General features: G+C 36.0%; 1 protein-coding gene across 6 annotated transcripts in view; it reads right to left on the reverse strand.

The window, feature by feature from the left end:
- Nucleotides 1-26,071, reverse strand: part of LOC106881375 (YTH domain-containing family protein 2) — an 80,162-nt gene that overhangs the window by 523 nt on the left and 53,568 nt on the right. For all 6 annotated transcript variants that reach the window (XM_089351584.1, XM_052967530.2, XM_089351585.1 and 3 more), the window contains one exon: nucleotides 5,879-5,932. In XM_089351584.1, coding sequence (XP_089207710.1) covers nucleotides 5,879-5,932 — 54 coding nt within the window. The remainder of the gene's footprint in view (nucleotides 1-5,878; nucleotides 5,933-26,071) is intronic.

The following is a 26,071-nucleotide window of genomic DNA, read 5'->3' on the forward strand; positions in this document are numbered from 1 at the left end:
CACCTAATTTCCTCAGGCCAAATCGCAAAGGGTTGTGAGGTTAAAATGACAGATTTTAGTGTTTAAGCAGGATACTAGAATCCTCGTCGAACCCCTAGCATGCTGATTCTCATATCAGAGTCAGTCAGAGATGCAAATTCCAAACGGAGACGTTAAGCCAAGAACCAAGAGGTACCAAAGTAAATCCCTAGCAAAGACAAAAGTTTCACCTGGCGGAAGAGAAGGTGAGATTCTCCTGTCATTTGACAAGTGGCTGTGTTCAATACACGGAAAAGGAATAAGTAGGAATTTCATATGATGTGCTCAATGAACATTTCGGATGCACAAGCGATATACTGAGATCATAGACAAAGTTTGACAAAGAAGGAAGACTTTGTATGTAGTAGGTGGATGCCAGTAGTTAAGAGCTAAGAGCACCAGAAAAAAAATTCTTTCAGATGTTAATAAGGTTTCTTTTATAAGTAATTGATAGCTTCTAATAAGTAGATGACTTAATCTGCAATGGTTGTGGGTGCTCCACAGCACAGTATGATAAGGGTAGAATGGAAAATGCACAGGCAGCTAGGGCTTTTGTGAGCAACAAAAAGTCTCTCTCTCTTTAAAGGAAGAAGCAGATTGTATGATACTTGAATGAAAAATGTGATGTTGTATACTAGGGAGACGATGAATACTGACTGTGGAGGACGTATGAAAGGAAGAAAAGCATCATCATCGTTTAACATCTGTTTTTCATGTTTGCATGGGTTTGTCAGGAGCTGATAAACTGGAGGGTAGCACCAGGCTCCAGTTGTCTGTTTTAGCATGGTTTCTACAACTGGAAGCCCTAATGCCAACCACTTTATAGAGTGCATTGGTTGCTTTTACGTGGCACCAGCATGGGTGCGGTTTATGTGGCATTGGTGCTTTTTACGTGGCACCGGCATTAAATTAATGTGCCTGTGCTGAATAAAAAAAAAAAAACTAGATATAAGAGCAATGAGATGTAGTCATCATCATCATCATCGTTTAACGTCCGCTTTCCATGCTAGCATGGGTTGGACGATTTGACTGAGGACTGGTGAAACCGGATGGCAACACCAGGCTCCAGTCTGATTTGGCAGAGTTTCTACAGCTGGATGCCCTTCCTAACGCCAACCACTCAGAGAGTGTAGTGAGCAAGAGAAGACCGAGTTGGTACAGACATTGGGATACAAATCAAGGATGATCATTGGAATGACAGAAAGGTCAAGAGATTTAAAAGGAAGGAAACTGTGGATGAGGAAGTTCAAGAAAGATTTGTTTGACCCATACAAGGCCTGGGGAAATAAATACAAAAATTATGTTAATTGACCACACAAAGATCTTTTGTACAATAGAGAGAGAAAATGTAGAAAGACGTTAAAGAAAAAACCATTTTGTTGCTGAATTAAATCGGTCAACTACCTGTAATTGCTATCACTCAATGAATCATAAGTGGTTGTGGAATCTTCCATTCTCACCCAATAAAAGTATCAAGAGGCAAGTCCAACTGGAAGGGGAGGGGGAAGAGGTAGAAGGATAGATCACAAATAGTAAGTGAAAGCAAAACAATACTTAAAAGGTAACAGAACTTTAAAAAAAACAATCAATCTGACAAAGAGGTTAAGAATGGCAATTAATTCAAATGAATCTTTCTTGTTCCTTTTAGAATTATTTAGATTTAAACAGAAGAACTAGAGATATTTTAACACTAATTTCTTGTCTTCTATACCAAAAATTTCTGAGATTATACCTTTATTATTATTGTTGTTATTCCGAGGTCAACTTTGCCTTTCATCTTTTCGGGGTCGATAAATTAAGTACCAGTGAAACACTGGGGTCAATGTAATCGACTAGTCCCCTCCCGCAAAATTTTAAGGCCTTGTGCCTTTAATATAAAGGTTTATTATTATTATCACTGTTATTATCATTTTCAGTAGAAAGCGAGCTGGCAGAATCATGAGCATGTTGGACAAAATCTTTATGCATTATTGCAGGCCTTGTGCAAAACTTTGAAATCATCATTATTATTATTAAAGCTTGTTTCACATTTCATTACAAACCAAAACTACATTTATTCCACTCAGTCCAATTTTTTTCAAAAGTAGCTTTGCTACGACCATTTACTGCTATAAAAGTTTGATCTATTGACCCGAGACTAACCTTTCTATCGAAAATATTTAGTTAAACAAGAGACCAATGGTGACAGTAACCCAGTCTGGTTCCAATTTTGCAGCTTTCTGCCTCATGAACTGTTATACCACCGAATGTGTGGTATGACAGTTCATGAGGCTGAAGACATTAGAACCATATACTCTCAATAAAAGAAGGAATAGTAACAGCTAGTGTTGATCCAATTAAGGCAGGGGTTACCAAAGGGGGTCCGAGGGAGCCCCTAGGTTGGTAAGGGATTACAGGGACTCGATGATAGCCAAAGGGTCGAATGGGGATGGGCATGCGAAAGACCAGCTCACCCAGACGAACTGCTTGAAATACTTAGTCAGCGCCATGCTCATCCCTTAAATTGATATTGACAATTTTAATAAAAGGCATTCCGGCGATATGATGCATCTTTCACATTTTCTAACCATGAAAACAATTTCATAAAAATCGAAAGTTTAATACTGTATACTCATACATGTAATTTTAAATGTAAAAAGTGTGACATTTGCAACAGAATTTCTTAATTTGTCATACATGTATATTTTAGCTAACATTTTAATTGCCGGCATCAGCACCCAGTATGCATTTAAGAGATGATACGGTAAGGTATTTAGATATTTCAAATGAGGAGGGTGGTCCATGTAGAAGAAGTGGCTAGGGGGTGGGGGGGGGTGTCAATGGTCGAAAAAGTTTGGCAACCCTTGAACTAAGGTTTATCCCTAAATGAGACCACACACCTGCTCAAGCAAATCATCATCAGTCACAGACATCACAGATACAATATAAATGCAGTAATGCTTTTGAACTGACATAGTGTAAAGGTGTCCTCATTAATCTCATAATTATACACAGAAATGTGAGAGTTTATAAGTAATGAAGCATAACAAAATTAAACTCTTCTCATCAGCCTAGAGTTTAGAAGATGTGTGTGTGTGTGTGTGTGTACAATTGTTGCTTGTTTTTCTTACCAGTTAAGCAGTGAATGAAAGAATGTTAGTGACATGGGATACAAAATCACAAACCCATTGAAATGCCAACAGTAGTACATCCACAGGACAAAGCTACAACTAGCCATTAAATGTTTAAAATCATTGAATCAGTGTAAATATTCCTGTAAAAAGGTGACTTTTCAGGCTAGCTTAAATAATGTGTGTGTGAAAAAAGAGCAAGGAAATATAGAAAAAATGTGATACCCAACGACCAAACAAATTTCTTTTATTATTTAACACCATTGTTAGAAACAAAAAAGAAAAAGAACAAAACAGAAAAAGTCCTTATATTTCAGTAACTCCTAGAAAAAACTTTCTAAATAAAGAGTAGTTGGTGGCTAAAACTACTCATAAAATCACAAAGGCCATAATTAAATGAAAAGATTTTATTTGCCCCCTTTTTCCGCCCTTAAACGAATCCAGTTTGTAATAACGAATATGTGTGCTGAACAATGAAAGCAAAATAACTAGCTTTAAAAAAAAACAAGATATATATATATATATATATATGGAGAGAGAGAGAGAGAGAGAGAGAGAGAGAGGGAGAGAGAGAGAAAGAGAGAGAGAGAGAGCAGGGGAACAAAATTGTGAGGATAGAAGAAAAAAAAAGGAAAAGAAAACAAAGCAAAAAGCAATCCAGCTGCTGGGAGAAAGAGGTGGGGGAAGAGAGGATGTATTGAGGCTAATCGATATTTCAATAGAACTATATAACAAGGAACCTACACAGTTATAGAATAGGAAAATGTCAATAATCCACCTAATTAGAACAACCAGGTTTAAGAGAAAAAACAGGGCAAAACTGTAGACAAATAATTTACTGGTTCATCAAATAGTAGAGTATTACACTGCGTGAGATGGTAAGATGATGACACCAGGAAGACAGGCAGCAAAGTTAAAGAAGAGATGTGAATAGACCCAGCATAGAATGACAAGTGGGAAGTGAACACAGGCTTCAGAGTCAGTATCAATAAAACTATATCGGATAATTATCTGCTAATTTATGATTTAATTACATCATATGCATACACACCCAGCAACACATGCATGCACAGAGCTGGATCTGAATGGATTAACTTCTGCCTATTTCTCTCTCACACAGAGTTATATTGAGTTTTCAACAATCACCCTCAAATTACATAATAAATGCATTGATAATCAGGTCAGAGTATCAACAATCAGATTTGTAAATGTACACTGTATCTGATATCTAATTATAGTTTTTCTATGCAAACATGGGTTAAGTGTGAGTGTGTGTGTGTGTGTGTGTGGTGGTGATGGGAGTATTTGGGATCAGATGTCATTTCTGTTGTCAACCCTCACTCAAAGAGACTTTTTTTTTTTAAAATTACATTGGCAGAAAATCTGTCTTAATAATTCTGCCTGATGCATGTGAGCATGGAAACGTGGACATTAAATGATGATGGTTTATGAGAATGCAGAGCAACCAGTTGTGTCAACAAGCAAGATAAATAATATCACCCTTTCACTCAGATGGGACAAGCGAAACTAGAATGTCAACATTGATGCACACACACACACACACAGATAATATGATGTGGCTGCCATAAAGCTTCAACCAATCAATTCCACTTGCAAGATACTGGTCGAATCAGAGCTAGAGAACACACATATCTGCCTAAGGAGCAGTGGAAATGAACCTGGTATAGTTTGGCTCTTAACCACACACTCATGTTTGCACCTGTGTGTGCGTGTATATGCATGTGCATATATGTGCAATGGGTTTGGGCTAAAATGAAGATCGGTGCATATTGTAAATGAACCTTAAAATGGTTTCAATATGCAATCTCAGATGTTCTCTCTTGCTGAGAAGACATAAATAGATTTCAGAGATAAAAGAAGAATCGTTAACTACACACATACACTCTGCAGAGCGGTTGGTGTTAGGAAGAGCATCCAGCCCTAAAAACCATACCAAAAGCAGACAACAAAGCATGGTGCAGTCTTCTGTGTAGCCAGCTCCTCTCAAACCATCCAACCCATGCCAGCATGGAAAGCAGACGTTCAACAATGATGATGATGACACATAACAGATTAAATTATTTCAAGTTAATTGTGTTTATCGATGTTTTACATACATCTTTATAACACTTCAGTCGGTTTCTTTCTTGCCACAGGTTTGCTCAAGCAAGTAGGGCCACTGAAGACATGTGTTACTACAAAATCACTTTTGCAGGCATGGCTGCATAGTTAAGAAGCTTGCTTTCCAACCATGTGGTTTTGGATTCAGTCCCACTGCACAGCACCTTGGGCAAATGTTTTCTACTATAGCTTCAGGACAAACAAATCATTGAGAAGTAACAAGTGTCAGTTCTCGTTTATATATTATTAGTGTAATGAGTTCTTCAGACAGAAATCTAGGAGGTTAATTCTTTTGCTGAATCAACTATCAAAATATTAATACTTTCTTTTAATCAATCACTGAAGAATGAAAAGCAATTTAGTGAATTTGAATTCACATTCTACAGATTTAGCCATTTTCACAGGCTTTATAATTGCTGTATTTACTGGCACATAAGCTGCACCCCCAATTAAATGTTAAATCTTGGTACAAAACATTTTCTCTTTATAATTTTAGCTTTGCCTTATGAATAAATCACACCCCAGTATTTTCAGTTAAAATCAAGTATAAAATAGTGTGACTTTACACACAAATAACTATGGTATCTTTATATTTACATAACACATCTTTGACAAATATTTCAACTTACAGGGCGATTATTCTTCTTCATTGGAACTTCTGACTTCAAAGGTGCTACAGGCTCCTGTAGAAACAGAAACATATATTAGACTTTTCACAGCATATTGTAATCAATGCACATATTGTAATCATACTGTAATAAGAAAAGATTTTATAACTTTAACAACTTCAGTTGTAAGAAAGCTGACAACACTTGTAAAGACTACTACATACATATATATATATAATTCCAAATTTTATTTAATTTGCTTTGCGGGAAGGATTGTTCCAACAAAGTCGTGTATTGTCCTTGCCTTCGAAACACAGAGTAGATGGAACAGGGACAATTGAAGAAGAGTAATATTCTTTATGTTGCATGTCTCGTTTCTGTTTGTTTTTTTTTTTCTCATTGTTCAAAAAAAAAAGTTCGTTTTCTGTCTTCATCTTTATGTTTTCGTTTCTCATTGTGTTTAACGTACCCTTATATGCATGTATGTATACATATAGATGTAGGTATGTACATATATATGCATATATTTATATATTATTTATGTTATTATATATATATATATATATATATATATATATTTATATATTATTTATGTTATTATATATATATATATATATATATATATATATATATATTTATATATTATTTATGTTATTATATATATATATATATAACCATAATTCATGTAAGCTATCTGTATAAGAAAATAGAAGCAAACTATTTTTAAATTGCTTAAAAAAGATTAATGGTTTTTTTTTTTTTAATTTTACCAGCAAAGGTTTTGTCAGATATTTTCTTGATCGTCCCTTTTCATGCAAAGAATTCACTGCATCATTTGTGGAGGCAGAGGCCTTTGTATTTTTTCCTATCCACTAGTCCCATGTTACATAAATCCACATCAAAAATACATAGGCTTGCAGCATGGTCATGTAAACACAAGCAAAAATTTGTGCCCTGTGGGTGGTCACTAGTATCATGTTCTTATAGATCAGTGATGAATGAGTCAGTGATAAATGACATCATGTCATGTTCCAGGGCAAAGCTGGTGTCTGTCTACCTTAACAAATTCCCACTTCTTGGTTGACTGGTTAATAGTTGAAGGAAAGGTACTAATCTGGGATTGGAAAAGAAATGCAGTGGAGTAACCATTGCATACATGTTAGCATTTCTTATGAAACAGATCTAAGTTCCAAATAAGAAGTTTTGTTGACTGCACCAGTCGGCACTGTCATGGTATTAGCTGTCAGAAGTGAAAGTAGAAAAATCTGACAAGGAACGTTACTGCTGGTTTGAGTTGATTCTTTGGCTACTGACAGCTAATACCATGACTGGCCGGAGCGAGCTATCTGTCTGTCTGTCTGTCTCTCTCTCTCTCTCTATCTATCTATCACTCGAAAGTTATTGGAACAAATTCGACACCTATATCCATGTGTTTGAAAACACACAGAGTGGTCTCGAACGCGCAGTCGCGCTAGCTAGTCGTGAGTGGTCGATCCTATTATTTTTAAACTTCAAACTTCATTTGTTTTCTATTTTGATAAATTCTCTCTGTTGAAAATTATATTTTTATATTTTAAATAATTTGCAATTTCAGAAAATATATTTTTATATTAAATTTGCGTTTTCTAATTTGATAAATTCTACGGACACAGAGGTGAACGAGTGATAGATAGATAGATAGATAGATATAGAGACAGAGATAGTGAGATAGACAGACAGACAGACAGATAGCTCCGGCTAGTCAGTAGCCAATGAATCAACTCAAACCAGCAGTAACGTTCCTTGTCAGTTCTACTTTCACTTCTGACAGCTAATACCATGACAGTGCCCACCAGTCCTGCTTAACCATTGAGATTAAATGTTTCTGCTGCAGTTTATTTCCTTTTAAAACTAAACACTCTTATAAATAACAGTACAAAGTTTCAGAGTTGTACTTTTTTTAACAAGTGACCTATATGCATGTATGTGTATAGATGTGATTAATCACATTTATACAGATAGATACATATAAAATTTATCAACATTGTTTTTAGATTACTTTTGCACCCACCCTTTTAACAACATCTAGATAGCAGGAAGCTAACTTCTAAAAACTTGTACCCAAATGAAATGTACTGGAGTACTTTGTTTATACATATGCATTGGAGCATGGACAAATTTAAAACTTTAAAAAAAAAGAAAAAATTTTTTTATACAAAGTTGTAAACAAAGAACTAAGACTTAGTTTGAAGTCAATAAGAATACAGGAGGTGCATAATTTCAGCAAAAGAAAAAAAACTGCAAGACCTCTAAATTTCAAACAGTTTCTGTGGAACTGTGTCACTGACCAGGTCACAGATGTGTGAGGAAAATTCTGACAGCTCAAGAAATAAGCATGAATTTAACAGCATATGTTAGCTTTTAACCTTTTAGCATTCAGATTATTCTGTCAAATATAATGTTTGTTTATTCACAATGTTTTGAATGAATCCTGCATTATCTTGTAGCTTCGAGATTTCGATGATGTTATTGTTTATTTTTAAGATGACATTTACAAGGTAGGTATGAGAGGCTAGGTCTGGATGGCTTGAACAAAAAACAAGTAGAATATTTCGGCTGGATATGGTCAGTTTAAATGTTAAAGGGTCAAATAGCTAAACTAACTCTTCTGATGACATAAATGTAATAATGTTAAGTTATTACATTCGTTATTCATTAATTATTTGATAGTTTTATCTATCTCACCATTCGATAAAGTTTCAAGCTCTCAAAAACGTAAAATGAAGATATGATGATGTGAATCACCAAATTGGAATGAAATGTTCTGACAATCAAACAGTTAAGGGTCTAGGAACACAACACAATGGTTCCTGGAGTCAAGGTTTTTGAATGTGTAACCATATAGTTGGTCAGCAGTGTGTTTAAAAGATATTAAATCATAAAATTTAACCCTCTGCCAATTTTTTTTCAACCACCAGAGTAACTTGGGACTTATGAAAGGAAAGTTTTATATTGCTCAGAACATAGAAAACAAAAGCTAACCTAAGGCTAGCCTTTGTTTTGTCTGAAAAACAAGCATGGAAATTTTGGACAAACTTATAAAAATGCTTTGGAAAGGCAAAGGGTTAAAGGTAAAAATAAATAAATAAATATATAAAAAAACAATTATTTTTTGTAATTTCTGATATGGTTTCTGCAAGAAGCAATTCTGATTTGGAAGGGTTTACACTTGAAAAAAAATAACTGTGAATTGTCTTTAGATGAATTAGATATAAATATTCATCTACTAAGGAAGAATATTTTGAGAGCATAAGTGAAAATCCTCAAAATGCTTTTTAAAATTTTATGGCAATATAATCAAACAATACAACACCAATACATATTTTTCACTTTACAGAAAATGCAGAGGAACAGTTGAAATACACCTTAAGAGCAATATTCTGAAATGTCACCTTACCAAAAAACCAGTACTGACCCATTACTGATGTGAAGACAAGGAGAGACAAATTCACACGCACACACACACGACAGGCTTCATTCAGTTTCTTTGTACAAAATCCACTTACAAGGCTTTGTCCACCTGCAGTTATAGCAAGAAACATTTGCCCTTGGTGCCAAGCATTTGGACCGAGCCCAAAACCATGCGTTTGGGAAGCAAACCTCTTAACCACACAGCCACTCCTGTGCCTACAAAACAGTGCATGTTCACCTACAGAGAGCAGAATTTTATCAGCACCAATTTCTATTTTGGTATTTACCAACACTCAAGACGTGAATGCAAAAATAAAAACATACAAGTGAAATTTAACCTCAGAACTGTAAGATAAACCTATCTAAATACATTTGACATCTTGTTGACCAACTTATTAATCTGTGATGGAAAATAATAACCACTGCTCTATCAAGACAAATTCAACAGAATTTCATTGGTTAACTTCCGATGATAGTTTATTAATTGAGAGATTTACATTTGTTTCAATTAATTACACACACACACACAGAGGAAATTCAGTTACAACAGATTTTTGACTTGCAGTTACTATTCTTATATATAATAGTTATTAGTTGTATGGTAACTAGTTCAGCAAACGAGTCATTTCTCTCTCTCTCACACACACATACAAATAAGTACATACACATTTACAACAAAGTTGACTAAGGCAGGTAGAGTAATAAATAAATGTGACCGAGGCACAACGCAACACAGGCAGCAGAGTTTGAAAATAGGAATTCAGGATTAGATGTCTTGCTCACAAACAATAACAGCAATTCTACTGCAGTTCAATTCGTTAGACAAAATTATAGCTCTGTTCTATTTAAGCAACAGTAAACAGCAAGCAAGTAAGCAAACAAGTCCAGTAAAATGCAAGTAAACAGAACTAGTACAAGTAGACATAATACAACCTCCTAACTCAATGCTATTATATTCAAGCTGTGTCCATAGTGCATGCATTATCATTATGAACCTGAAATCAGACACACATACACCTACACACACCGTAGATAACAATGCTTATCTTATAAGACATGTTAAGTTAATTCAAAAAGTTATTTTATTAACCAATTTGTTTTACTAAAGTCAATGTTTATTTGCTAAATTTATATTTGTTAAATAAAAGCCTGCTTTTCTTTGATCAGATGCAGTGAGACTTTGAAATATTTTTGAAATAGTTAAAAACAAACACAGACATTTCTCTATGTATTTTAAAATCAATACAACTTGAAAGAAATTAGAATTTCTTATGGTGAAATTTAAACTTTATTTCAGCAAGTGAAGGTCATTCAATACTGTACTACTTTTGCTGTCATGTTATAGGATTATTGTTAAATACATTTCTTTACAAACATTGGGAAAAATAACATATGTGCTTAGCCATGAATCCAACAGCTCTAGGATGCAAATTCACAGCTTAAATAACTAAGAAAAGAAGTCTACAAGTAAGTATGTGAGCACAGACAGATATTAAGGATTGAAAATTGAAAAGAGTGGATATTATTCACAATTTCACTTATTAGCATTTTTGCATTTGTCCAAACTAGTATGAAACTTTTTATTTGGTTGGAATGTTTTGAAACTGATATTGAGAACCAAGTGTGGTATTTTAATAACAGCAGCAGCATGCTGCTGTTATTATTATTATTATTATTATTATTATTATTATTATTATTATTATTATTATGGACCAGCGTCACCTTCTAGCACTTGTGCTGGTAGGATGTTAGAAAATCACTCGAGCGAGGTCGTTGCCAGTGCCGCTGGACTGGCCCTCGTGCTGGTGGCACATAAAAGCACCCACTACACTCTCGGGGTGGTTGGCGTTAGGAAGGGCATCCAGCTGTAGAAACTCTGCCAGATCAGATTGGAGCCTGGTGCAGCCTGCTGGCCTGCCAATCCTCAGTCAAATTGTCCAACCCATGCCAGCATGGAAAGCAGATGTTAAACGACGATGATAATTATTATGGCGGAATCATTAGCACACCAGGCAAATGCTTAGCAGCATTTCGTTGACCAATTATGTTCTGAGTTCAAATTTGCCTGATGTCTTTTTGAGGCTGATATAAGAAGAACCAGTTAGACACCAGAGTTGATGTAATCAACTTGCTTCCTCTCTGCAAATTTTAGGGCTTGTGCCTATAGTAGAAAGGATTATTAACAATTAACTGCTTTGTATGTTTGATCATGAATAATCAGAGCTATTCATCAATGGGTGATTGAGAGAAAGAGAGAGAATGAGATGATTGAGCATTCAGCCTGTTTTGGCAACAATACTTTTTGGCACTGGAGAAACACACACACACACACACACACACAGACTCAGATTAAGAAGAAAGAGAGAGGCATGTATTACAATTTATGAATTGAACCTGAATAGCATAAACACTTTTCCTCACCTCATACATTTACAGACAAATATGTTCCCTTGAAGGGAGGAGAAACATTTAAACGCCTAATGTCAAATAAGTTAATGTTGAATTGGCAACATCTCATACCCACACTAAGATGAGAGAAGATCAAATCTGAACAAACTTTAAGCAGAAATATTAAAAACATAAGGGGAAATAATTACAACTGGTAATGGTCTCAGCTGACCACATGGTTTAATTTTACTCTAAAGGTGCTTACCAGACAAAACATATTTGTACATGCATTGCTTATGGTTTTCTCCATCAGATGTCAAAATTAAGACAAAGGATAATCAGAGTTTCACAGGTGCTTTGAACAGAAGGAAGAGATAAACCAAAAGAGGCTAATATGCATGTGGAGGGAATAGAAGTTAACAGCCAAAACAAATTAAAGGACCAACTTTGTTAGTTTTTGACTTACTGATAACTTACAAAATAAATGATACATCATACACCACAATTAGTGTTAAAAAATCCAGGTCCTATCACATTGATCATACAAACACATCTATCTTAAGTCACACAAAATATTTACTTCTGTCCTTCCCTCCAGGTAAATACTGAACTTCCTTAGGTTTATAGAAAGATGTAATTCTTCAGCCACAGTGGAGATGAACCATCTGGGTTTCGCTCGCTCAGAACAACCCAACAGAACACAAAAAGGTTATAAGCTGATTATGCACAGAGGAGGCATAGATTTCTCAAGATGGAAAGAAGGCGACCCACCTAGAAGAGCAGTAATTTTAAATAAACTCATTTAGCATTCAGGTGTCTTTGTTAAATATATATCTTATTCATTCACAGGATTTTGAATTAATCAGGCATTATCTTGTGGCTTCAAGATTTCAATTATGTGGTTGTATATTTTTAGAATGACATAGTAAGGTAGGTGCAAAAAGCTGGATCTGGTCAGTTCTAACATAAAACAGGTAGAATATTTGGGTTGGATGTGGCCAGATTAAATACTGAAGGGCTAACTGAAGATTGACAAAGTGTTGAAGAAAACAGCCCTCTCTAATGCTGGGGGAATGATGAAATGCACGTGGTCCATGCTGTGATTGGCATTAGAAAAGGCATCCAACTGTAAAAAGCCCTGTGAAAATGGGAGATCAAATCAAATACAGGACAATGACTTCCTCTAGGTATCAGCATCTCTCAGACATCACCAACTCAGCTGCAAAACCTCAGGGTTGCCACCTACATAGGTTGGAGAGATTGTAAAAATGCTAGAGTAGAAACAAGTAGCTGTGCTCTGCAGACAAAAGGCAAAATAGAGGGAAGCTACAGCCAGCCTCCTCACAAGCAAGGAACAGAGGAAAAAAGATTTTTAGTACAAGGAATGAGTGATGTGGAAAACAGCCATCTGATCATCTACCATTTAGATAAACTTTGTACTTATCAGGTGGACAGATGGTTGTGAATAATTAGATTTAACTCAGTGAAGAATGCACCATGCAACATAGACAAGTGATTAGCAACAACAAGGTAGATGTGAGATCAATCAGTAGCACTCAACCTCCTCTTTACAATAGAACAGGTTTTGCCTCACAAAATATATGAAATATTCTCATATTCTAACGTTATAGATTTCATTGAAAATGCTTCTTTGTTTTTAAACATAAGCATTGTACCTGGTTTTAATATTTAATTTCAAAGAAAACTCCTGACTTTGGTAAACAACCAATACACTTTTGACATTTTCCACCCCTTTGTGAACTCACAACATCCCCAAGGGGGAACTACCACTATGTTAGATGGGCTCAGATTCACAAGATAATTTAGAAAAAGTATGGAAGCTGAAAAATCCCTCAACCATACAACATACAACACAAAAGACAGCGGGGAAGTTTTTACAAGACAACCCACTGCAAACCACAGACCAGATGTGAGGATGGATCAAGGTTCCAGTAACACAAGAAGTGATAGTAGCAAAATGATAGGGTAGACAAAGTCACAAAAACAAAAAAACAAGAGATAAGAATAGAAGTGGGAGTAAGAAACAATCTCAAGCAGCAAACAGAAGAAGCGAGATCAGATATAAATCAAGATAAGAAGCAGAAAGTTAAGAGCTGTCAATGTTCTGCAACAACAAAATTAGATTCATAAGGTGCTCCAGATTACAAAGTATGTCAATGTGACCAAAGACATTAGTTAGAAAGGCATTAGGAAAGCTACTGGTGCACTCACCCTCATTGATTCCAAAGAGACATAGTTACATATCTAGAAAGATTGTTGAATAATAAGAAGGTGAAAGAGAGGGAGAGAGAGACTACTCCAAGTTCAACAGCGGAACCAGCTCCTGAAGTTGAGAGCTATATGGTTGAAAGGACTGTAAAGGATATGAAGCTAGCATAAGTAACTAGATCACCATGGATAATTTCTGAGATACTGAGATTATCCAGTGAAGCAAGGTATAAATAATCACTTATAGAGTTAATAAGGTTGCACAAGGAGATTTCATACCTAATTAATATAACAGGATTTAGTCCACCCCCCTCATGCTGTTTATTATGGTACTCTGGGCTGTAAGAGGCAAGTTCAAGACAGCTCTAGGATCTCCTTGATGCTGATAACTTAGTTCTTAAAGCTTAATCCAACAAATAATTAGAGGAAATATTGCAAACATAGAAACAGAGCCTAAAATGAAAGTGTAAAAATAAAGACAAAAGCCATTATTAGTAGGGAAGAACACAAAACTCTATTACAAGCGGCCATGTTCAATATAAAGAGAAAGTAACATCTATCCTTGTTTACCATGGGTATTTGATTCCAAAAGATACTGTGTGAAATGAATAACAAAACATATGGAGTAAAATAGGTTTCATTCTGAGACCCCCAAGATGCACCCCAAACTCATTCAAACAGTTTTCAAACACACATAATGATATTGTTTCGTAGTTGGGATAATATTTAGGGTAAAATTTAATAACATATGATCAGTAAATAATAAATATATAACACTGAAAAACATTTTTTCTATTTATTGGTAGCATATGTAAATTGATATGGAAAAAAAAATACAGAACTTTGCAGCATGGTGATGTAAACATGAGGAATAAATTAGTGCATTTTGTGCAGCTGAGCATTGTGACTGAGATACATTTCTGCATTCCAAGCAGAATCTTCGACATGTTGCAGACCCAAGTTAACACAGATCAGTTTGTTTTACGTGTAACAAGGTTTGTAATTGAGCATATGTAATCTTGGATCAGTGATAAACAAGGATAGAGGCATAGGAAGAAAGTCTGTACTGTTTGTTCAAAATAAATCACAAGTATGCAAAAGATGGAATGTGCTTAGATGCCGGCTGAGAAAGAAGAAAAGACTGCATGCAACAAATGCACAGGAATATTTAGCAATAAGAACATTTATGGAATGAATTCTTTGAAATGCCCAAAAGACTTTCTAGAGAGAGAGTTGATAGCTTCTGTTATTGAGAAGATTTAACCAACAATGGTTAGCCAGAGTGAAAACAGGAGAAAAACAGTCCAGGGAACTATTATTACTTCCACTGGTAACGAAGGGATCTTCTCAGTGTTTGAAATCTGATATTACATGGTAGCAAGGCATAGACAATGAATGCAAAAAGCTGTACAAAGGTGAGAAGAAACAAAGTGAGCATGGTCCAGTGGACATGAGTAGAAATAGCAGAGCACAAATGAATTGGGTAGAAGAGGAATCAACAAAATCCACTTTTCTATGCTCACATGAGTCAGTTGGAATTCGTCAAAGCAAATTTTCTACAGCCAGATGCCCTTCCTGCCACCAACCCTCACCTGTTTCCAAGCAAGGTAATACTTCCCCATAGCTAGACATGCTTTTTTTTGGGGGGGGGGGGAGATAGGAAATGAACGACTTCGCTTGTATAACAATGATGCTCATTTACAACATTTCTGTGATGTCAGAACAAGGGTGTGTATACACACACACGAAGGGGCTCTTTCAGTTTCCATCTACCAAATCCACTCAGAGAGCTTTGGTTCCCAACCTGTGGACCACAAAGGTAGTACTGGAGGTCCGTGAATGTGTTAAGCTGACAGACCCTTCAACATCCTGGGGTCCATGGGAAAACTCATTTAAATAAAAAGAGTCCTTTGTAGAGAAAAGGTTGGGAACCACTGAGCTAGAGTACTAGACGCATATCCAAGGTGCCACAGAGTGGAACTGAACCAAAGACCACATGGTTACAAAACAATCTTAACCATACAACCACACCAGCACTTATAAGAGAAGAACGTGCCCATATGGACAGGTAATCCACATGAAGGTTGACAACAGGGTAAATCCAAGTAAAGACTGAAGAAAACAAGGAAATAAATCGTTAAGAATAATTTCAGGTGACTGAATCTCACAAACGAAATGGCATGAGACTGCTAGAAAAGAGTGGCCTTGCTGAAGGACTGTCCAAGAATGAAAAAAACTATATACACACACACATATAATATATATATATATATATATACGAGGGTATAAAAGGTATTGGTATCTAGAAGACCCAAAGAGTGGCAGGTAATGCTAAGTAAGTGCTAAGGACAGACCATAGTTAAACATTTGGTTTGATCGTGATATGAGTGAGGAGTTTAATGTGGGTCTTGTTATCTGTTTTTGTCTAAATATATATATATATATATATATGGAGAAAGAGAAAGAGATAGTGTGTGTGTGTGTCAGTTTTAGTGAAGTTTAAAGGTCAATGATGTCATATTTACAATTTCATTTTGAAATACTAAATATAACATTAGTGAAGTGGAAAATGGAAATGCTGTTGGGTAATTGTCAAGAGAGAGAAAATAGTAAAGTAAAATAGTGTGTTGATTAACACACATTAACCACTCCCAGAACTCATGACTTGAAATTTTAAATCAATTCTTCATTTCTTTCAATATACAACTGAAGCACAAGAAGCTGCCCTACTCTTCGAAACGCCTGTGTTAGAATGGGGGCAGCTGATGAAGGAAAATGTTCTCTATGTGGCCTGTGTGTTTTCTGTACTCTGGTTATTATTATTATTTATTTGTCTACGTTTTGTTTGCAATGTCCTGTACCCAGATATGCACCTATATATACAGGTAGACGTAAGTATGCACATACCTGTATGTATATATGCATATACTCATTTATTATTTTTTAATATATATACACACACACACACAAAGAAAGTGGCTGATTTAAAACAGGAAGAATATAAAAAGGTTTTTTATTTTCTTTTTTATTTAACTACAATATGAATGAGAAGATTTAAAACATTGTTAGTGAACTTTAGAAAACTTATTGAGACGAACACCAGCTGACGAGTTTTATCTTTTCTCATATTGAATCTCTTTCGTATCTGTCCATGTGGGTGTGTGTTTTAGGAAAACCACAAACAGCTTTCCTTTCAAATATGTTATAGTAAAAACACAACTATGTCCAAGTTTGATCTTTTACATAATATACATACAAGAATTTTTTGTAGTTCCTTATTAGATACTTACTTGATGGCATAAAAGATGCACAGGCACATTAGATGCACCTTAATTTCAGCTGTGCATATTCAGGGGTGGGGGAAAGTTTTTAATGCATCAATGCTCAACTTTGCATATAGTACCTAGGGTGAGTTTTTGAGACATATTTGCAGAAGGAAAAAGTTTGTTATATGCCGTCAAATACTGTGGCAACATGGCAGAATCATAGAAATGTCAAAGAAAATACTTTGTCTTATTGGTTCCTGTCATTTGTGTTTTGAGTTCAAGCCCCACCAGTCAAGAACTGAGGCTGGTGGCATTAACTGCTCCTCTCTCAAAGCTTCTGACCTTGTGCCTAAATTAGAAACTATGGTTTTAGGACAATATCCTTTCTTATATTTCAAGATTAACAATCTCCTTTTACTCAGACCAATGGAATTAGGAACAATAAGGTTTCAAGCAAAACAAAGAACTATAAGTGTAGGAGTGGCTGTGTGGTAAGAAGCTTGCTTCCCAACCACATGGTTCCGGGTTCAGTCCCACTCCATGGCACGTTGTACAAGTATCTTCTACAATAGCCTCAGGCCAACCAAAGCCTTCAGTGGATTTAGTTGACAGAAACTGAAAGAAGCCCATTGTGTGTGTGTGTGTGTGTGTGTGTGTGTGTGTGTGTGTATATATTTTTCTTTGTAGCCACTTTAACATGGCTGTCTGTTCAAGCAGATTCTACTGCGAATCTTTTAAACTCTAAGAGGATATCTCTAGCTGGTTAATGATGCACAGCTGCATTCGATATATATATATATATATATATATATATATGTATTTCTGTGTCTGTGTTTCTCCCTCCCACCATAGCTTGACAACCGATGTTGGTGTGTTTATGTCCCAGTAACTTAGCAGTTCAGTAAAAGAGACCGATAGAATAAGTAGTAGATTTACAAAGAGTAAGTCCCGAGGTCGATTTGTTAAGACTAAAGGCGGTGCTCCAGCATGGCCGCAGTCAAATGACCGAAACAAGTAAAAGAAAAAGAAAGAATAAAAAGATAACTAAGGAGGATGTAGGAAAAACCTAAATAAATAAGCTCAAATTTCATTATTATCATTTTTAGCTTGCATGGGTCAGACAGTTTCTGAGGCAGATTTTCTACAGCTTGGATGCCTTTCCCGTCACCAACCCTCATCTATTTCCAAGCAAGGTAATAATTTCTTCAGGAGCAGACATGTTTTCACAGAAAATTGGAAATAAATGATACAACTTGTAAGAGAGTGACATCCCTTTTCGACTACCATGCAATCTCAAGATATGGAGATACAAACACACACAACAGGCTTCTTTCAGTTTACATCTACCAAAAGTGCTCACAAGGCATTGGTCAGCTCGGCAGCACACCTGTTTCTGCCTTCATTCCTGATCTCTCTCTCTCCAGTCAGGTAACCTCATAGCTCCTCTACAGCAAAACACCTGCTTCTGTCTCTGTCTTACTACACCCTTTCATCGTCTGACACAAGATCACCTTCTCCAAAGATTTTTGCCTTGCAAGTTACTTGGTGACCCTGTCAGGGCAGGTGCTACTTAAAAGCACCTGGTCCACACTGTAAAGTGGTTGGCATTTGGAAGGGCATCTAACCGTAAAAACCTTGCCAAAACTGACGTCACCTGTGTTTGTGCTACATAAAAAACACTCAGTCTACTTTGCTGAGTGGTTGGTGTTAGGAAGGGCATCCAACTGTAAAAATCCTGCCAAAACAGTCACAGAAGTCTAGTGCAGGGTTCTGCCTGGCTGGCTCTTGTCAAACCGTTTCACCCATGCCATCACCGAGGGCAGACGTTAAATGATGATTATTATTTCTCACAGAAACATCACAAACAAAACATAGAATATCAAAATGATAAACTACTTCATTTCTAGCGCTTTCAAGTTTCTTCTTTATTTACAAATCCAAAATATGAAATACAACTTTCACATTAATAACCAATTCATGATATAACATTATCAAGTCGGAAATTCTTTCTTTTAGCATCTCCTTAAGATATCATCATCATTTAACATCTACTTCTCCATGCTTGCATGGGTTAGATGGAATTTGTAGAGATAGATTTGGACAGGTACCCAAGTAAAGTAATATTTTCCCCATCGTCAGATGCCTTTTTACAGAAGACTCAAAACAAACAGCACTATTAATATGATAATGATGCTAATTTACAACTACCACACGTCAAGATAAGGATGTATACATACACAAACACGTAAATACATGCATTTAGTAAATTTACTTGATATTAAAAAAGGGGTTAGTTTTGAGATTCTATGAGCTGGTTAAGGTACATTGAAATTCAACTTGAACTAGTTTAGGTAGATTGTATGCAACTGCACATGAGCTGTGTTGGGTAAATATTCCAGGTGTAAAGCATCTTTCATAGTTCTTGGATTCTTTGAAGGAAACCAAGTTGTCCATTTAAACAACAGCTGTCAGACATCTCATCCTTAAATCACTCTAATTTAAACAACTAAATTACAGTAAATTCAAATATGGTGTTTAGAAAGAGCAGTTTTAGATTCCATTCAAAGTATTATTATTACACGAGAAATACTAGGCTACTTCTTTTGTATTCTGATGAGTATTGAAAGCATTAATGGTAAATGAGTTATGAGTAGTAGTTTAATAACCCAAAGAAAGAAAAGAAAATAAAGCCACGCACACAACAATGGCCAGTAAAAAGAGCAGGTTCCAGTCCCCTCCACCACAATTCAAATATCTCCAATGTGATATATAAGTGTCTAATCATAAAGTTTCTATTGCATTTTAATTGCTACCACTGCTTGCACTGACTGTATAGTATTAAGTTCTTGAATGCCAAACACAGTGACTATTTTCATCTTTTAAACAAGATATCCAAAGCCTTTAGTTTTTAAAGCCTTTAAACAAATTTTCTTTCCCAAATATTGAACTTGTTTAGAAATTCTCATCCATCCATTTTCTCTTTCTATTCTTGAGAGAGGTGTTGTGATGAAGTCCTTGGGCATCTCCTCCATAGGGTTCTATCATTAAATTTCTGGCTGGATTCCCAAGTGAGACTGATTGAGGCTATGGGTATTACACAACCGTCTTACTCTTGGCCTGCACTAGGTCTCACGCCAGTTCACTCAGCTTGAAGAATTTGTCTTGCAATTCATTCCTGTGACATTTTAATCACATGTCCACAATACCAGAGCAGTGAGCTCTTAATGAGAAATAGCAGCTAAACTTGGTGGACGTTTCACTTCCCCATCACAATCTCTTCACAACTTGCTTTGTCTTTGGTTAGCCTGTAGCAGAAGCATATTCACTCTTTATTTTTAGGTATCTACATTTTGGTTCTTTACCTTTAGGTACCCATTTTGGCTCATCAGGTGATGGTCCAGCCCACATAGCTTCATGCAGGCTGTCCACCCCTAAATGTGAAAGACTAGCCAAGCGTCCCTACATTAGCTAATTAGGGGAAGCTTTTCCCGCTAATTCCTTACAGAGAAATGAGTTGCAACAAGAAAGTTTGAATCTTTGGCATGTGAGCAGTTTCATTCCATTTTGCAAATTTGGTGAGGAGAAAATTGTAACAGAAATCCTTGATGCCATGCATTTTTCCAATTGGGGTTTTGCAATAAACATCAGGCGACAAAGGAGCCTCTAAGAAGTCACTTGACCTGTTAAAAGTAACAGTTAAATTTTCCTCCAATCACACTCTACAATCGTGTACAGTTCCTGATAATAATAAAAGCTGGTATGGTCGTGGCTTGGACACCTTCAAATGTAATTCTGCTCAATCAGAGCAGATGGACCTAAAAACAACTATACATTTAGCTGGCACACTCAACAGAGTCACAAGCATTAACACAGGTATTACCCAGACACTTCACACGTGTATTTATCCAGTCGACCTAACAAAAATGCAAGGGGCAAAAGCGATCAATACAACAAATGCTTTGTTAGTTTGATGCATATCAAAATCCAAGCCTCAAAAGTAAATGTCATACTGCATTCCTATTTCACCATCACTTACTATCACTAAAACAACAAACTGAAATTGATGCTTAACAACCGCAAGTGTTGCTTTTTTATTTTTATTATTATTTTTTCATTGCTTTAACATAAAACTGCTATTCAGTTATTAATCACCAATGTAAATAATATATGTATCGAACTGATCAAACTGGTGGGCTTTCTCTTTTTTATGATGGAAATTGTAACATATAATTTAATTCATGGGATTGCAAGCTATTTTGCTATTTTGGACATCGGTGTACATAATATAATCATCTACTATAATAATACTCTTGTGTTTTTCTCCGTCACAACACATGAGAAAGGAAGGGGTGATGGAAGTTCTACGGTGAAAAAAAAAAAAAAAAAATCAAACAGCATTTCAACTCTGCGTGAGTATATGTGTGTGCGTGTATGTAAAAAGGGTGATGTGAATGTGTGTGTGCACGCAATGGTGACAATTCAATGCTGAAAAGAAAAATCAAACAGCGTTTCAACTCTGTGTGTATGTGTGTGCATGTACAAGGGAATTATGTGAATGTTTGTATCTGTGATTATTATGTACTTTATTTATATATAAAACACTACAATTAGCTGTCATTTTTGACAGCATGGGGCCAGCTAGTTATAATATAAACAGATGCAGGTGGCATCTTGGGCTGACCAAAGCTTTGTGAGTGAGTGAATTTGGTAAATGGAAACTGAAAGAAGCCCATTGTGCGTCTGTCTTTGGACCTGTGTTTGTCTTCCACCACCACTTGACAACCGGTGTTGGTGTGTTTACATCCTTGTAACCTAGCAGTATGGCAAAAAAAAGTTACTGATAGAATAAGAACCAGGCTTTAAATAAAGAAAAAGTCCGGGGGGGGGGGCTCAGTTCTTTCAACTAAAATTCTTCGTGGCCAGTCTAACGACTGAAATAAGTAAAAGATAAAAGAATACTTGTGTGTGTGTGTGTGTATAATACACACATATAAACGCAAATACACACACACACACACAAGGAGTTTAACCTGTTCCTATTGCATGTGATTAATTACCTTGTAGAGATAAAAATAACATTGAAAATAAAATTTTAAAATAGCAATTAATTGGAGATAAAAGAATTTTCAGGCCTTCTGTAATATAATTTGGTAACAGTCACCAAATAGGTGATACATAGCTTGTGCTTCAGCAGGAAGCTTGTTTTATTTTTGTCTTAAATGGTTACTGTCATGCGTGCATGTGTGAGAATGAGAATGGAGGAGGAAGTGCTCTTCTGTTTATTTTGTGGTACAAAGATCATAAAAACGCTCGATAAAACTTTGTGTTACAAGTGAATATTAATGTGTACAGACAAGAGAAAAGCCGCACAAATATATTGTTTGGAAATGCAATAGACACACATTCACACACACACACACATGGTTGTGGTTAAGAAGTTTGCAAACTTCCCAACCATATGGTTCCAGGTTGAGCAAGTGTATTCTACTGTAGCCCTGGGCCATCCAAAGCACTTGTGATTGGTTTTGGTAAATGGAAACTCAAAGAAGCCCGTGATATAAATATATGTATGCATGTGTGTGTGTATTCATCTTGACTGCATGTGATGTTTGTAAATGAGCATCGCTGTACTACAACACTGTTGTACATTCCCAGTTTTTTTTTTCCATGAAAAACATGTCCGACCATGAAGAAATATTATCTTGCTTGGAAACAGGAAAGGCATCAGGCTGTAGAAAATCTGCCTCAGTAAACTGCATCTAATCCATGCAAACATGGAAAAGTGACCATCAAAATGGTGATGATGATACACAACACACTCACACAAAGTTACAAATGAAAGACCACACACTTCGAAGATTTTATATATCTGTATGAACAGAGTACTCCAGATTTCACATTAGTAAAGATAACCTCATTCATCACCTGGATGCTTGGTTTGGATTCAGAATCAAGCAACTGAATGATACCTCTAAATTAATCATCAGTGTTTTTAATGTCAACTTTCCTATGAGTGTCTGAGTGTCTGGTGGAATTTCTTAAGACAGGTGTCTTACAGCTGGACACCCAAGCAAAGTAATATTTCCCCATGACCAGACATATTTTCACGGAAGACTGGAAATAAATAACATCACTTTTATGAGGGTGGTGCACATTAATAATCATCACATAGCATCAAGAAAAGGGTGTACACGTACATACATACATACATATGTATGGTGGGCATCTTTTGGTTACTGTCTACCAAATCTGCTCACATGGCACTGGTCAGCCTGGAGCTGTAGCAGAACACACTTGCCTGCAGTGGGACTGAACTGGAACAAGCTTTACAACCACAGCCATGCCTAAGCCGGTTAATACAAATAGAAGCTACTATGTAAAAGACCTGTTTCCGACATACCCTATACACCCGTATGAACTCGAAGAGAATTTTTAAAATAGCTTCTCTTCAGTTTTAATATCTTAAGAAGTGATAAAGTTCAAGTAAATTGTTTTCTTTTTACTTTAATTTTCCTCAGCATTTATAGAACAAGATGAACTGGTTTACATTGAGAGCTTGAGACAGGTGACATTACTCTCTTATAATAACTTCATAGTCGCAAGGAAGAAAGAAAAAAAGCCTTCGTAACCTACAAAACTTGACAAAGGAGAAACGTAACAAAAGCTATGTTTCTCCAGTGTTTCAGTCTTTAGTATTGTGGCATTTCTTTTTTTTTTCTTTTTCAGCATAGGGTTTTGTTGCTACCCTATTGTAGATAGACGATTGTTGTAACCTTTTTCATACCAACCCACCTGAAATTGTCTCTGGTTCCATGACACAAAAATCCAGTCTCAAAACGATCTACATAAAAACCTATCAAATTTCATGTAAATTTATATTCCAAACAACAGCTTAATAGTGACAAAGGTATTTTACTACCCCTTTTTATCATATTCAAATTAGTAGAAACAAAAGCAGTGTATTTTCAACAGAAATATGATTAAAAAAAAAACGGTTACATCTACGCAACACATTTTTAGTTAGCAAAACAGCAATTTACACCTTGGTCTACACCACACAAATGTAAATGTCTTTTCCGTCAGGATTTTTTAATGCTTACTTTCAAATAATAAAATTCCTAACTCCATCAACATCTCCGGACCTTCCGCAGTCTTCTGGATGAAATAGTTGTTAGCGACCATTTTTAACTGCTGCCTTTTTCTTATAGTTGGCAGGGAAAATCATTGGAATGGTATCACTAATTAAATTGTTAGTACTAGATTTAAAACTTCAACAATTCCAAGTTATACTTTGATCATCATCATCATCATCATTATAATGTTTAATTTTCCATACTTACACGGATCAGATAGAATTTGTTGAGGTGGATGGCCTTCATGTTGACAAACCTCACCGGTTTCCAAGAAAGGTAACATTTCTCCATGATGAGATAAGTTTCTATGACAATCACACTCGTTTACAACTATCATGTGATGTAAAGGTAAAGAGTCAGTAACACACACAGGTAATAAGCCTCTTTTACTTTCTGTCAACCAAATCCATTTGCAAGGCTTTCTTCAGCTCAGGGCTACAGCAGAAGGCACTTGCCTCAGGTGCCACACAGTGGGACCGAACCCAAAACCCATGTGGCTGAGAAACAAACGTCTTATCGCACAGCCACGCCTGCACCTATTCCACAATCAATAGTTGTTTTCCATTCATTATTAGTGAATTAACTGTATATTATCAGGATGAAATATCTGTGTTAATATGGTTAGTATTTTATCTACTAATAAAGCATCCCCTGTAAATCACCAATGTTTATGGAATTCTACATTCTCTATGGGACGGTTATGCTAACTATTTTTATATCTCGTTATGATTTCTACAGCATAAAGTGCCGAATGACTCATCGTTGCAACTGCATAGTCAGTCATTCAGTTAGTAATAAAAGCATCCCACATGCACATTTAATGAAACAGTTTTGAGTCATGAAATTCAAAACATTTATGTTTATATTTGTTATCTGAAGCAGGTTTTGTGAGGAATAAGCAAGCAATTTCCTGTTGATAAGGTTTTTTCCCTCTGAAATTAGATTTTAACCAAATACAGATGCAAGCATGGCTACATGGTTGAGAAACTTGCTTTGAAACCACAGTTTCAGGTTCAGTCCTGCTGAGTGTCACCTCAGGCAAGTATCTTCTACCATAGCCCCCAGCTGATCAATGCCCTGTAGTAAATTTGCTAGATGGAAACTGTGTGGAAGCCTGTCTGTGTGCACATGTGTGTTTCTTTGTCATCTACCACAGCTTGTTAACCAGTTTTGGTTTGTTTATATTCCTGTAACTTAACAGTTCAGCAAGAGACTAACCGAATAAGTACCAGTCTCTAAAAAAACAGAAATACTGGGGTTGATTTGTTTGACTAAAACCCTTCTAAGTGGTGTCCCAGCATGGCCATAGTCCAACGACTGACTCAGAGATAAAATAATGACACCATCATCAGTAACAACATCATTACTGCCAGTAAAAAAAAAAATGTAACAGATACTAATACCATACACAATCACTTTCGTAAGGAAATAAGAACAAGAGTGCCCCCTGACTGGCTCCCCTGCCAGTGGCATGTAAAAAGCACTATCCGAAAGTCGTCGATGCCAGTGCCTACTGACTGGCTCCCCTCACATTTTCTGAAATGCTCTATTCTCATTTTTTTTTTTTTCTCCAAAAGATTTCTTCCTTCAGCTGGTTTGTCCTAAACTACTGATCAGCTTTTATGTTGTGACTGCTATTAAACAACTTGTAGCTCACAACTACACTCATATACAGGGTGTCCACAAAGTCTAGGTACATGGGGATTAACACATACTTTAAGAAATTATTATTTCTTACATTTAATTGT

The sequence above is a fragment of the Octopus bimaculoides genome, chromosome 4 (assembly GCF_046866305.1).
Source record: "Octopus bimaculoides isolate indiv1 chromosome 4, ASM4686630v1, whole genome shotgun sequence".
NCBI lineage: Eukaryota > Metazoa > Mollusca > Cephalopoda > Octopoda > Octopodidae > Octopus > Octopus bimaculoides.